At 46.1% G+C, this 15,407-nt stretch overlaps 1 protein-coding gene across 1 annotated transcript; it reads right to left on the bottom strand.

Annotated features, from left to right (window-relative positions):
• Positions 1-585: 585 nt before the first annotated feature.
• WFDC2 (WAP four-disulfide core domain 2) lies at positions 586-15,388 on the bottom strand. Its single transcript, XM_079126995.1, has 4 exons — positions 15,231-15,388; positions 14,543-14,689; positions 2,661-2,807; positions 586-746 (listed from the first exon to the last, which is right to left on the bottom strand). Exons 1-3 carry the CDS (start codon positions 15,307-15,309, stop codon positions 2,662-2,664), a joined length of 372 nt encoding a protein of 123 aa, XP_078983121.1. The 5' UTR covers positions 15,310-15,388; the 3' UTR covers positions 586-746; position 2,661.
• Between the last annotated feature and the right edge of the window lie 19 nt (positions 15,389-15,407).

Raw genomic sequence — 15,407 nt, 5'->3', positions numbered from 1 at the left:
GGGCCTGTCTTCAAGCCCACATGAGTCATTTCTCACTGTCCAAGGAACTTGATTCTCATTCACCCAGCCAGGCACTGTGCTATGCTCTTTATGAACAATACACATAAACCTCAGGGTCACTCTGAAAATTAGATTGGCCCTCCGGCAGCACCATCTTCTTCCTTCTGTGTGAGTCTATAACTTGGGACTTCTCTTAATTATTCTGAGGATTTTGAGTAGCCAGGAGACCTCATGATCCAACCTCCCAGCACTGTGTCTGGCACACGGTACACACTACTGCTACCATCAGATGCCCGGCAGTGAACTGGAATGACTTTGGAGGCATTCCATCGTTTCTCTGACCTCTCTTCTCATTCATCACCTTTGGAGAATAATGACCGACCTCACAGGATTGGTGCATGAATTCATCAGGAAAGTGCGAACACACAGAGACCAGGCTGAATTCGTGCTAATCATTTCAGAGCTAAGCCCGCCCTGAATGTCATGCCTAGATGATCTGGCTGCCCCCCACTTGCCCACCCACCTCAACCCAAGTCACGGGAAACAGGGACAGAGTGATAAGAACAGAAGCAATGGCTCGACCAATGCTGAAAGTGGTCACTTTATTGGTGGGAGAAAGGAGAAGCCGTGGTCAGCCCAGGAAGGAATGCAGGACCACAAAGAGAGGAGGGTGGCTCTGATGGAGCCAGGTGTGTGGCCTGGCAGAAGCTTCCCTTCCCCTTTCCTCAGGCTGGTGGTGGCTGGAGCTGAAGGAAGAAAATCACAACAATAGTGTCAACAATGACATCTAGCATACTGGCCCAGAGTGCTCCTCCCAACCCACCCGTCCCACTCACACCCAGCAATGCTTCAACTTTTGGGGACCCTGCTTACATTTCTGTGAAGGTTCTAGATTCATCTCTTCTGCTTCAGATCATCCCCAGGACACACCTGAGTGTACCATGTTCCTGACTGACCACTGTGACCTTCCTGAGGGACTGTAGGCATTTACCTCCCTAGGATTCCCTGTCCCACTAGGAACTTTCATTGTGGTGTCATTCCATAGACTAAGCCGAGATGAGCTGATCAAAGAGATCTTGTTTATTCACATTCTAGAAGCAAAACAGTTGTGGTTCAGGGAGGTGAAAAGGTTATTTAAATGTCAGAGCTGAAATTGGAACCTGGGTCTTCCTGCCTGCAGAACCCACCCGTGTGCCTGGCATCAGAGGACAGCTCTGGGTCCTGGGGAGACCAGGGCTCCCGCCGAAGCACTAAGGAGTACATTTTGAAACAGCAGGACCTGGGGTAGGTCCTCCCTCTCGGGCTTCAGTTCTCTCATCTGTGCACTAGTCGATTTCATCAGGTGACCTTCAGGTTCCTTGGCTGAAACTGTTCAACCAAAGGGCACTTCCAAGTTCCTCTTCTTCCTTCTGCCTGAACAGCCACCCGACCCCGCTGCACTGGCCCACCGACCTTTGACTCATCTTTTAATTGAGGCTCAGGTCACCCCTCTGCGAGGCCTCCCCCCACTGGTCTGCTCCATCTGCCACCCGCCCCCACCCCGTCTGTGTGACGTTTCCTCCTGTTTCCCACAGCACCAGGAGCTGACTACCGGCACTGGGCATGTCATCCAGCCATCAGCCTCAGCTCCTGGACTACAAGCTCCCAGGAGGAGCAGTAGTCACCTTTCTGTCCCAGCACCTGGCATGGCCAGTGACACAGTACAGGATCACCCAGTGGGCCAACCAAGCTTTTGCTTTGTTTTTGCCTTTCCTTCCTTACACTTACTTTACAGATCAGTATTTATTATTATTATCTTTTTTTTTGGGGGGGGAGGCTCCACAATCTTTTCCTTTCAGGGCCTCAGTCATTAAGGGTGGCCGACTTTAGCCCTGGTCTACTTCAAACATGTGATGAATCGAACTGAAGTTAAGTGATCTCGACCACATTTGTCCCCCAAATCTTGATGAAAGCAAAGATCAAATCTTCTGCCTCCCCTGGCCTAGCAAAGACCCTCCTACCTCCTCCCCATCGCTTTCAGCCTCTCTCCCCGCCCCCAGGGCACAGCTGCCCTCCAGCTCCTGACTTACTGAGGCACCTCTGAAACAAAAGAAGGAGACCTCCTGTTCTCACAGTCCAGTCCATCAGCAAACACCGTGCCACCCACCTCTGCCACATTCCAAACCCAGCCACCTCTCTGCCCTGCCTCCATCCTGCGCTAGGGCATCTCTCTTCCTGAAGAGCCCCAGGGATGCTCCTCTGCCTTAGCACCCACAGCTCCCTGTGCTTGAAACTCCCTGGACCTCCCCACTTTCTTGGGCAAGCCTTCACTGTCCACCACGAGTTGCAACACTGTCCCGTCTTCCCCTCCCCTGGGTACTTTCTCCTTGTAACATGCTACAAAATCTGCCTGCTGACTTATTTTGTTGATCACCCGCTAGACTCTAAACCCCACCAGGGAGACATTTTTGTCCGATTTGTTCACTCATGGAGCATCCCCAGCCCCCCAGAGTGTCCACGGCACATGACCGACATTCAGTACGTATTCCTTGCGTGAATGAAAGTAAACAAGTGGACAGAGGCATGCGCTCCGGAGCATGTGCGCGGGCCTCCCTTTGCACCTGTTGAAGGCGCCATCATTCCTGGATATCCATGCACCGCCTTCCTCTCTCCCCACCTACCTCAGAAGTTGGGTGTGACACAGGACACCTTTCCACAGCCATTGCGGCAGCATTTCATCAGGCCGGGACACTGGCTGTCCTCCTGGCACTGGTCCTGACAGATGCCAAGTTGGGGTAAGTCCACATTGGGACAGGAACCTGGCTTCTCTGGGTAGAAAAAGGAGTAAGAGGAGGCCGATCAAAGGGGTGCAGAGAGGTGGTGACCAAAGCAAGATCCCCCACAGCCCTTCACCCTGATTCATGAACAGTAGAGCTACCTTGGGGTTCTGATTTTGGAGACCTGAGCCAGGGAGGTCACCTGCAAATCCCTCCTTCTGCTCCCAGATGGTTTCAGAATCATAAGATCCCCCAGGTGAGTCCCTGCTCTGCCATTCGTGGACTGGGGCCAGAAATCTCTCAGAACCTCAGGGTCTTTACACGTCACATGGTATCAGTGTTGCCCTCATGGTGTGCTTGTAAAAGCAATAGAGGCAAACATACACTGTTCTCCCCCAAGGATCAAACTACTTTGCAATAAGAATGAGTAGTCACACCATTGAACACTTCATTCCCTGCTGCTGTCTGCCAGGCTTTACTCTAAGCACTTGACGCATATTAGCTCATCTGATTCTCAGAATGTCCCTAAGAGAAGAGGAGGGACCTGTTAATAGTTCCTCGTGTTACAGAAGAGGAAACTGAGGAGAAGAAGAGTCTTTTGGTTCTTCCCGAAGTGCTCCGGGATGCTCCTGCTTTCATGCCCACTCTGCTAACCTCTTTAACAGATAAGGTTAAGCTGTCTGAGGTCACACAGGATTGAGGCAAGATCTGAGCTGCAGGAAATCTAGCTCCAGAGGATGTGCGTGGGCCAGTGCGCACTGTGCACTGTGCTGTGCACATGCGAGACACACTCAACGTTCTCTTCACTACCTCCAATGACTTACTCTCAATTACAGTCACTCAGCACCATGGCTATCCGTACTTAACACACAGATAAAACCACAAGTCCTCAGAGTGGGAGAAAATCTTTTCCATACACACTCAGACAGAGCACTCATCTCTAAAGTTTATAAAGAACTTAAAAAACTTTACACCCAAAATACAAAGAACCCAATCAATAAGTGGGCTAAGGAAATGGGCAGACACTTCACAGAAGAATATATACAGGTGATCAACAAATATATGAAAAAGTGCTCATCATCCCTAGTAATTAGAGAAATGCAAATTAAAACCACCCTAAGATTTCATCTAACTCCAATTAGAATGGCTATTATCAAGAACACAAGCAATAGTAAGTATTGGCATGGATGTGGGGAAAAGGCACACTCATACATGGCTGGTGGAGTTGCAAATTGGTGCAGCCACTCTGGAAAGCAGTATGGAGATTCCTCAGAAAACTTGGAATGGACCCACCATTTGACCCAGCTATCCCACTCCTTGGTTTATACCCAAAGGACTTAAAATCGGCATACTACAGAGATACAGCCACATCAATGTTCACAGCAGCTCAATTCTCAATAGCTAGATTGTGGAACCACCTAGATGCCCTTCAATTGATGAATGGATAAAGAAACTGTGGTATATATACAATGGAATATTACTTGGCAATAAAGAAGAATAAAATTATGGCATTTTCTGGTAAATGAATGAAGTTGGAAAATATCATGCTAAGTGAAACAGGCCAAGCCAAAAACACAAAAGGCCGAATGCTTTCTCTGATAAGTGCATGACAATATATAATGGGGTGGGGGAGAGAAGAATGAAGGAACATTGGATGGTGTAGAGGAAAATGGGGTGAGGGACAGAAAGACAGTAGAATGAAACAGTATTGCCCTGTGTACATGTATGATTACATGAATGGTGTGAATCTACATTGTGTACAACCATACATTGTGTACAACCATAGAAAATGAAATGTATCCCATTTGTATACAATGAATCAAAATGCACTCTGTAAAAATAAAAGAGATTTTAATTAAAAAAAAAAAAAAGGTCAGGCGCCTATCATCCGCCATTTGCCTGCCTCTCGCCTGTCCATCGCCTGCCTTACACCTATCCATCACCCAAGGCACGAGGTTCACCTCCCGATCATCCGATGACAGTCAGCAAACTGATCGCCGACCGCCAGTGGAGCACCAGCTGCCTGCTGTTGCCTGGAAGTTCACTGTCACAGTACCTGCAGGTTTGATTATACGTGGCTGCCACATTTTGAGACAACAGCCAGGCTCCATAGGACCCCTGGCCGGACTGACTGAGCCCCATCTCCAGGATCCCTCAGCCCGAGCGATCACTCCCTGCCTCTGGGGCCCTCACATCGACTGACTGCTCCCTGCCACCAGGACCCCCAGACCAACTGACTACGCCCTATCACCGGGACCCCAGACCGACTGATTGCACCCGGCCTCCAGGATCCCACAACCACACCAAACACAGTCAAACTCCAGGACCCCTGCCTGACCAACTGCATCCCACCTCCAGGACCTCCTGCTGACCACGGCCACACCCTGAGCTGCAGCTCCCCATTTGCCAACACATTTGGAAGCCAGAGCAGCCATCTTGGATAATCCTGGAAGCCTTAGCTCCGATCTTTAGGTGGGGCAAATCCCATCCTGAGATGCCTGCTGGAGGCTTGAAACTCATTGTCAGGTACCTCTCATTCATCAGGCTGCTGAAGACTGGGAGGTTTCATTACTATATGACTGTTACGCTGCATATTTTCTTTTTTCTCCTTATTGAAAAAATTTTATTTCTTTATTTTTCTTGTTCTCTTTTCCTTTTGTTTACCTGTTCCCTCAGAGTCTTTTTCTCCCTTTTTTGCATGCTAACATCCAATTTCTTTTGATTACACTCTCACCCTTTCTATTATCTAGAACTTCTGTATATTCTTTTCTTATCCCATTAACAGCCACATTCTACATCCCTGCATCCATACTCTGCATCCTCTTTGTCCTCCATTTAAAACTGCAGACCTTCTTGCAAATCTGTTTGTTTTACTGAAGATAACATTTGAACTCATTCTGTTTATTATGACAATTTTGTTATTGTCCTCATAGGGGCTATTTGGTCTAGGATTGCATAGTGTCTGAATTAGGCACTGCTAATATTGATCTCCCCTTAAAGAAAGGGTTTTGGAAACTTATAGGGCCACTATAAGCCTATAGGGGGAAATCTGCAATACCCCAGATCTGCACTGCTAGAGGGGAAGATAATACATAAACAACATGAAAAAACAAGGGAAGAAAATGATCCGAACAAATCTAGATTCTATATTAATAGAACCCAATGACAGTATGTTAGAAGAAATGTCAGAAAAGGGCTTCAGATTACATATGATTAGGATGATTCACGAAGCAAAGGATGAGATAAGAGAGCAAATGCAGGCAATGAAGGATAATACCAATAAGCTGAAAGAGCAACTGCAGGAAGCAAAAGATCATTTCAACAAAGAGACAGAGATTCTAAAAAAAAAAAAAAAAAAAAAAAAAAAAACAAAAAACGGAAATCCTTCAAATGAAGGAAACAATAAACCAAATAAAAAGCTCAATGGAAAGCATCACCAACAGACTAGACCACTTGGAAGACAGAACCTCAGACAATGAAGACAAAATATTTAATCTTGAAAGTAAAGTTGCCCAAACAGAGAAGATGGTAAGAAATCATGAACAGAATCTCCAAGAACCGTGGGATATCATGAAAAGATCAAATTTAAGAATTATCGGGATTGAGAAAGGCACAGAGATACAAACCAAAGGGATGAACAACCTATTCAATGAAGTAATATCAGAAAATTTCCCAAACCTGAAGAATGAAATGGAAAATCAAATACAAGAGGCTTACAGAATATCAAATGCACAAAATCACAACAGATCCACACCAAGGCACATTATAATGAAAATGCCTAACATTCAAAATAAAGATAGGATTTTGAAGGCCACGAGAGAAAAGCATCAGATTACATATAGGGGGAGACCAATATGGATAGCAGCTGACTTCTCAACCCAGACTCTAAAAGCTAGAAGGGCCTGGAACAACCGTATTTCAAGCTCTGAAAGAACATGGTTGCCAACCAAGAATCCTATACCCAGCAAAACTAACCTTGAGATTTGAAGATGAAATAAAATCCTTCCATGATAAACAAAAGTTAAAGAATTTACAAATAGAAAGCCTACGCTACAGAATGTTCTCAACAAAATATTCCATGAGGAGGAAATGAAAAACAACAATGGAGGTCAGCAAAGGGAGGAACTTCCTTAGAGAAAAAACACTCAAAGGAGAAACCAAGCCAACTTAAAAACCAAAATTAAGCCAAATGACTGGGAATACAAATCATATCTCAATAATAACCCTGAACGTTAATGGCCTAAACTCATCAATCAAAAGATAGACTGGCAGAATGGATTAAAAAGAAAGACCCAACAATATGCTGCCTGCAAGAGACTCATCTCATAGAAAAAGACATCCACAGACTAAAAGTGAAAGGATGGGAAAAACCTACCATGCACATGGACTCAGTAAAAAAGCGGGGATTTCCATCCTTATATCAGATAAAGTGGACTTCAAGCCAAAGTTAGTCAGAAGGGATAAAGAAGGACATTTCATACTGCTTAAGGGAACCATAAATCAGGAAGACATAACTATCATAAATATTTATGCCCCAAACAACGGTGCATCCCTGTACATCAAACAAATCCTTCTCAATTAAATAGACCACAACACAATAATTCTGGGTGACTTTAATGCACCGCTGTCACCGCTAGATAGATCTTCCAAACAAAAACCACCCAAGGAAACCATAGAACTCAATAACACAACTCAATAACCTAGACTTAATAGACATATATAGAATATTCCATCCATCAAAAAGTGAATTCACTTTCTTCTCAGCAACACATGGAACCTTCTCAAAAATAGACCATATGTTATGACACAAAGCAGCCCTTAGTAAATGCAAAAAAATAGAGATACTGCCTTGTGTTCGATCAGATCATAATGGACTGAGAATAGAAATCAATGACAAAATAAAAAACAGAAATTACTCCAACACCTGGAGACTAACTAATATGCTATTGAATGAAACATGGATAACAAAAAACATTAGGGAGGAGATAAAAAAATTCTTAGAGGTCAATGAGAACGACGATACAACATATCAAAATCTCTGGGACACTATGAAAGCAGTACTAAGAGGAAAATTCATTGCATGGAGTGCATTCCAGAAAAGAATAAAAAGTCAACAACTAAATGACCTAACATTATAGCTCAAAGCCCTAGAAAAAGAAGAACAGAATAACAGCAAAAGTAGTAGAAGACAGGAAATCATTAAAATCAGAGCTGAAATCAATGAAATTGAAACAAAAGAAACAATTCAAAAAATTGGCAAAACAAAAAGTTGGTTCTTTGAGAAAGTAAAAAAAATAGACAAACCCTTAGCCACACTAACAAAGAGGAGAGAGAAAACTCAAATTACTAAAATTCGTGATGAAAAGAGAAATATCATGACAGACACCACTGAGATACAGAACATAATGAGAAGCTACTTTGAAAATCTGTATTCCAACAAATTAGAAAATACCAAAGACATTGACAAATTTCTAGAGACATATGATCCTCCCAAACTGAACCAGGAGGACATACACAATTTAAACAGCTCAATATCAAGCAATGAAATAGAAGAAGCCATTAAAAATCTACCATCCAAGAAAAGTCCAGGACCAGACAGATTCTCAGCCGAGAATCCTTCAAAGAAGAACTCATTCCAATACTTCTCAACCTATTCCAGGAAATAGAAAAGGAGGGTACCCTACCAAACTCATCCTATGAAGCTAATATCACCCTCATACCCAAACCAGGCAAAGACACATAAAGGAAAGAAAAATTTAGACCAATATCCTTGATGAATATAGATGCAAAGATCCTTAACAAAATATTGGCAAACCATATCCAAAAACATATTAAGAAAATTGTGCACCACAATCAAGTGGGGTTCATCCCTGGAATGCAAGGATGGTTTAACATCCAGAAATCAATAAATGTAATCCCTCATGTCAATAGACTTAAGGATAAGAATCATATGGTTATTTCAATTGACGCAGAACAAGCATTCAACAAAATACAACACCCCTTCATGCTCAAAACACTAGAAAAAATAGGGATAGAAGGAACATACCTCAACATTGTAAAGGCTATTTATGCTAAGCCCATGGACAACATCATTCTTAATGGAGAAAAACTGAAACCGTTCCCTTTAAAAATGGGAGCAAGACAGGGATGTCCTCTTTCACCACTTCTATTCAACATTGTCCTCGAAACTCTAGCCAGAGCAATTAGGCAGACCAAGAAATTAAAGGGATACGAATAGGAAAAGAGGAACTTAAGCTGTCACTATTTGCTGATGACATGATTCTATATTTAGAGGATCCAAAAACCTCCTCCAGAAAACTTCTAGACCTCATCAATGAATTCAGCAAAATAGCAGGATATAAAATCAACACGCATAAATCTAAAACATTTTTATATGCAAGCGACGAAACAGTTGAAAGGGAAATGAGGAAAACAACTCCATTTGCAATAGCCTCAAAAAAAATAAAATACTTGGGAATCAGTTTAACCAAAGAGGTAAAAGATCTCTACAATGAAAACTACAAAACATTGAAGAAAGAAATTGAGGAAGACCTTAGAAGATGGAAAGATCTCCCATGTTCTTGGATAGGGAGAATTAATATTGTCAAAATGGCCATACTACCAAAAGTGCTATGCAGATTCAATGCAATTCCAATTAAAATCCCAATTACATACCTTACAGAAATAGAGCAAGCAATCGTGAAATTCATCTGGAAGAATAAGAAACCCAGAATAGCTAAAGCAACCCTTAGCAGGAAGAATGAAACAGGGGGTATCGCAATACCAGAACTTCAATTATACTACAAAGCAATAGTAACAAAAACGGCATGGTATTGGCACCAAAAGAGACAGGTAGATCAATGGTACAGAATAGAGGACACGGACACAAACCCAAATAAATACAATTTTCTCATACTAGACAAAGGTGCCAAAAATATGCAATGGAGAAAAGATAGCCTCTTCAACAAATGGTGATGGGAAAACTGGAAATCCATATGCAACAGAATGAAACTAAACCCCTATCTCTCACCCTGCACAAAACTCAACTCACAGTGAATCAAGGACCTTGAAATCAGACCAGAGACCCTGCATCTTATAGAAGCAAAAGTAGGTCCAAATCTTCAACTTGTTGGCTTAGGATCAGACTTCCTTAACAGGACTCCCATAGCACAAGAAATAAAAGCAAGAATCAATAACTGGAATAGATTCAAACTGAAAAGCTTTCTCTCAGCAAAGGAAACTATCAGCAATGCGAAGAGAGAGCCTACAGAGTGGGAGAATATCTTTGCCTCTCATACTTCAGATAGAGCACTAATTTCCAGAATATATAAAGAACTCAAAAAACTACACCAAGAATACAAATAACCCAATCAACAAATGGGCTAAGGAAATGAACAGACACTTCACAGAAGAAGATCTACAAGCAATCAACAGATATATGAAAAAATGTTCACCATCTTTAGTAATAAGAGAAATGCAAATCAAAACCACCCTAAGATTCCATCACACCCCAATTTGAATGGCGATTATCAAGAACACAAGCAACAATAGGTGTTGGAGAGGATGTGGGGAAAAAGGTACACTCATACATTGCTGGTGGGACTGCAAATTAGTGCAGCCACTCTGGAAAGCGGTGTGGAGATTCCTTAGAAAACTTGGAATGGACCCACCATTTGACCCAGCTATCCCACTCCTTGGCCTATACCCAAAGAACTTAAAATCAGCACACTACAGAGACACAGCCACATCAATGTTCATAGCCGCTCAATTCACAATAGCCAGACTATGGAACCAACCTAGATGCCCTTCAGTTGATGAATGGATAAAGAAACTGTGGTATATATATATACAATGGAATATTACTCAGCTATAAAGAATAATAAAATTATGGCATTTGCAGGCAAATGGATGAAATTGGAGAATATCATGTTAAGTGAAATAAGCCAATCTCAAAAATCCAAAAGAGGAATGATCTCACTGATAAGCGGATGATGCCACTTAATGGGGGGTGGGAGTGGGACAAGAATGGAGGAAGGAGGGACTGTATAGAGGGAAAAGAGAGGTGGGAGGGGTGGGGGGGAAGGAAAAAATAATGGAATGAATCGAACCTCATTACTCTATGTAAATTTATGAATATGCAAATGGTATGCTGTTACTCCATGTACAAACAGAAACAATATGTATCCCATTTGTTTACAATAAAAATAAATTAAAAAAAAAAAAAACTCTACACCAAGAATACAGATAACCCAATCAACAAATGGGCTAAGGATATGAACACACGCTTCACAGAAGAAGATCTACAAGCAATCAACAAACATATGAAAAAATGTTCACCATCTTTAGTAATAAAAGAAATGCAAATCAAAACTACACTAAGATTCCATCTCACCCCAATTAGAATGGTGATTATCAAGAATACAAGCAACAATAGGTGTTGGAGAGGATGTAGGGAAAAAGGTACACTCATACATTGCTGGTGGGGCTGCAAATTAGTGCAGTCACACTGGAAAACAGTGTGGAGAGTCCTTAGAAAACTTGGAATGGACCCACCATTTGACCCAACTATCCCACTCCTCGGCCTATACCCAAAGGACTTAAAATCAGCATACTAAAGAGATACAGCCACATCAATGTTCACAGCTGCTCAATTCACAATAGCCAAACTGTGGAACCAACCTAGATGTCCTTCAATTGATGAATGGATAAAGAAACTGTGGTATATATATACACAATGGAATATTACTCAGCTATAAAAAAATAATAAAATTATGGCATTTGCAGGCAAATGGATGAAATTGGAGAATATCATGCTAAGTGAGATAAGCCAATCTCAAAAATCCAAAAGGTGAATGATCTCACTGATAAGCAGATGATGACACATAATGGGGGGTGGGAGGGGGGCAAGAATGGAGGAAGGAGGGACTGTATAGAGGGAAAAGAGGGGTGGGAGGGAAGGAAAAAATAACAGAATGAATCAAACCTCATTACCCTATGTGAATGTATGATTATGCAAATGGTATGCTGTTACTCCATGTACAAACAGAAACAACATGTATCCCATTTGTTTACAATAAAAATAAATTAAAAAATAAAATTAAAAATTAAAAAAATAATAAAAATAATATTAGGGCTGGGGATATAGCTCAGTTGGTAGGGTGCTTGCCTCACAAGCACAATGCCCTGGGTTCAATCCCCAGCACTGAAAAAAAAAACAAAAAACAAAAAAAACACACACACATCCTTACACACACACACACCAGAGTGAACACTGCAAAGGCGTGCTGTGTTCTCTCTATGGAAAACTGTTATCTCCTTTAATCTTTATGTGAACTATTTCCATTATAGGGGATTTTCTCTCTCTCTCTCTCTCTCTCTCTCTCTCTCTCTCTCTCTCTCTCTCTCTCTCTCTCTGTACCAGGGCACTTTACCACTGTACCACACCCCAGCCCTTTTTCAAAATATTTTCTTTTCAGTCAGTCTTGCCAAGTTGCTTAGGGCCTTGTTTGGTTGCTGAGGCTGGCCTCAAACACACAATCCTCCTACCTCAGCCTCCCAAGTCACTGGGATTGTAGGCATGGGCCATCACACCCAGCTGTAAGGGATATTTCTAATCCTATTTGTATCATGCATGAGAAAAATGAGGCACAGAGAGGTGCCACCCAGCAGCACCCTGCTGCTCAGGAGTAAACTAAGACCTGAGCCCAGTCTTCTACAATCCACATACATACAGACAGACACACATACACACACCACTCTACTTACGGGGTCAGGGAGAGGGAAACCAGGCCCAGGCAAATGTAAAAATGGGCAGAGAACTGGGTGATTAGCTGCAGAGGAATGCGCTTGACAGAGTCCTAACTTCCTAATACCAAGAAACGCATTCCCTTGAACAGGGCAGGGGCTCTCAATACCAGGCTGCCCCGGGAGAAGGGCATAAACAAGGAACCGCTCTGTTAAGAGTGAGCCACGGTGTGTAAATGTCCCCGTATTAATTGGAAACTTCCACGTCCCACTTCATTTAGCTCTCATATCAATCCCACTTTGTGGACAAGAACGCAGAAGCTCAGCGAGATAAACAACTTGTCCAAGAGCACATGCCTAGGGAAGGTCAGAGCTAGGATTCTAACCTCCAGGCTCCTTCCCTGGTCCAGGCAGCCCTCTGGCCTGTCCCTCTTTATCCACCTAACCACACACAGACACCTTCTGCCCCTCCACCTGGCTCATGGTCAGTCTGCCTCTGGCTTCCTCTCCCAGTCTTCGTGTCTCCTTTGGTCCTCCCTTCTCAGGTCCCCAGAAGCTGCCCTTGATAAACGAGTCCTCCGTCAGCCCTCATTGTTCTAGAGTCTTTAGGAAAAATCGCAGAGGCTGTATTCTGGATAAAGACCAGTAATTACAGTGCCTTGTTCTCTACACCCGCCTCCCACGCCTGCCCCTTCCCCCAGATCATATCCCTGCTGTTCGTGTTCTTCCCTTTGGGAAACGAGAAGCCTGGATTTCATGCCAAGGCCACATCCCACCCTGATCAGGGTTCACAGCCCGGGGCAGAGAATGAAGCCCCAGGAAGCACCCCGGACAGAGAACCTAGGCTCTCTCACTGGGCACTTAGGATGGAAGAGACAGAGATTCAAAGATCAGGAAGGAGGATAAGGAGCCTGGCGAGGAGTCCTGACATTCTTCAAACCTCTCAGCCAATAAGTGGCAAATGGAAGGAAGGAAGGAAGGAAGGAAGGAAGGAAGGAAGGAAGGAAGGAAGGAAGGAAGGAAGGAAGGGAGGGAGGGAGGGAGGGAGGGAGGGAGGGAGGGAGGAAGGAAGGAAAGAAGGAGGGAAGGAGGGAAGGAAGGGAGGAAGGGAGGAGGGAAGGCAGGGAGGAAGGGAGGAAGGGAGGAAGGAAGGAAGGAAGGAAGGAAGGAAGGAAGGAAGGAAGGAAGGAAGGAAGGAAGGAAGGAAGGAAGGAAAAGGAAGGAAGGAAGGGAGGGAAGGAGGGAAGGAGGGGAGGAAGGAGGGGAGGAAGGAAGGAAGGAAAGAAGGAGGGAAGGAGGGAAGGAAGGGAGGAAGGGAGGAGGGAAGGCAGGGAGGAAGGGAGGAAGGAAGGAAGGAAGGAAGGAAGGAAGGGAAGGAGGGAAGGAGGGGAGGAAGGAGGGGAGGAAGGAAGGAAAGGAGGGAAGGAGGGAAGGAAGGGAGGAAGGGAGGAAGGGAGGGAGGGAGGAAGGAAGGAAGGAAGAAAAAATAAAATTGAACTGTCAGCCACGGGATGGCGGTGCGACCTTGGGCAAGGACATTTCTTCCTCCGCGGCTCACGTCCACAGTTTAAAATGCGGGCGCTCATCTAACTCTGTGAAGTTGTGTTTGTTTTGTTTGTTTTGCTTGCTTGCGTGCTTGCTTCCGCCCGCCGGGAGGGAGGAACCTGAGGCGTCTTGCCAGCCCGGGCTCGCAGTCCCTCGCCCAGGGTCGGGAGACTCGAGCGAGGGCTCTGGAGCCAGAGAGCCCGGACCGCCCGCGCAGCTCGGGTGCCCGCCGGCCGGGAAGGAAGCCGCAGCCGGGTCCCCGGGCTGCCGGGAACAATGTCCCGCTGTGCGTGCCCGGAAGCCCGTCACGCATCAGAGAGCCGAACCCCGCCGGGCGAGGGCCGCCTCCCGCTCCGCCCGCCCCTGGACGCCCGTCTCCCCCGGGCCACGCCGGGCGGGCGCGGGCGGATCCGGTTTCACCCGGGGTCCCCGGGCGTCGGGCGCCCTTCTTCCCGGAACGCGGCGCCCCGCCCGTCGCCGCCGGTGGCCGCGGGTACCGTTGGGTACGGAGCAGACCGTGCCGCAGCCGGCCTGGCAGCACTTGCGGTGGTCGGCGCAGTCGCTGTCCACGCGGCACTCCTTGGTACAGTTGGCGTCCGCCTGGAGCTGCTGCGGGCACACGCCGGCCCTCTGCACGCCTGCACCTGGGGGCGGGGGGACTGTCAGGCCGGGGGATGCCCACCTCCTACCCCAAGGACCCCAGATCTCGACTCCTAGGCATTCTCACTTTCGGGCCTTCGGGGTCCCCTAAACTCCTAGAGGGCCCGCCTCCACTCCAGGGCTTCCCGCCCCCTGGCAGTACCGGGGTTCCCAGGCGTGGCTTCGAACCCTCAAGTCTCAGTGCCAGGGGACCTGCACGGCTGAGCGCCTGGGAGCCTCCGACGTCTAGACGGCTCCCCGCTCCAGGGCAGCCAGTGCCCGCCCTCCGCGCAGGCCCCCGCCCCTCCAAATGCTAGCCCTGGGGAGTCTCGCCAGCCCCCGTACATCGGCTCCCACACCCCGACTCCAAGGGTCACTAGCTTTAGGCCCCAGAGGTCCCCAGATTTTAGTTTTCATGGGTGTCCCCACTTCCGCCCCAAGAATCCCCATTTCCCCAGCCCCCAGAGAGGCTACGCCTCTGCCCGACTCTGCCTTACGCCGGTGGCTCGGCCCTTTGGGCACCGGGCCTTTCCCCGCCCCACTTACCTGTGGCCGGAGGGAGGCCGAGCAGCAGCAGTCCGAGGAGGAGGGCGGCGGCCAGCGCGCAGAGGCGAGGGACAGGCATGGTGCTGCTCCGGGGCGGGGTGCAGGTGCAGCTGCAGCCTGGTGGGGGGATTTAACGGCGCGCGCGGGGGGCGTGGGGTAGGGGCGGGGCCGAGAGGG

Source organism: Sciurus vulgaris, assembly GCF_902686455.1.
Source record: "Sciurus vulgaris genome assembly, chromosome: 2".
Lineage (NCBI taxonomy): Eukaryota > Metazoa > Chordata > Mammalia > Rodentia > Sciuridae > Sciurus > Sciurus vulgaris.
This window is presented reverse-complemented; position numbering and strand designations above follow the sequence as displayed.

Bases quoted from the DNA above. Each gene is read 5' to 3' on its own strand.
- WFDC2 (XM_079126995.1), bottom strand. From the start codon at position 15,309: ATGCCTGTCCCTCGCCTCTGCGCGCTGGCCGCCGCCCTCCTCCTCGGA. The intron at 14,690-15,230 runs GTAAGTGGGGCG...CCCCGCCCCCAG, and splicing joins CGGCCTCCCTCCGGCCACAG to GTGCAGGCGTGCAGAGGGCC. The intron at 2,808-14,542 runs GTACCCGCGGCC...TTTTCTACCCAG, and splicing joins GGTCTGCTCCGTACCCAACG to AGAAGCCAGGTTCCTGTCCC.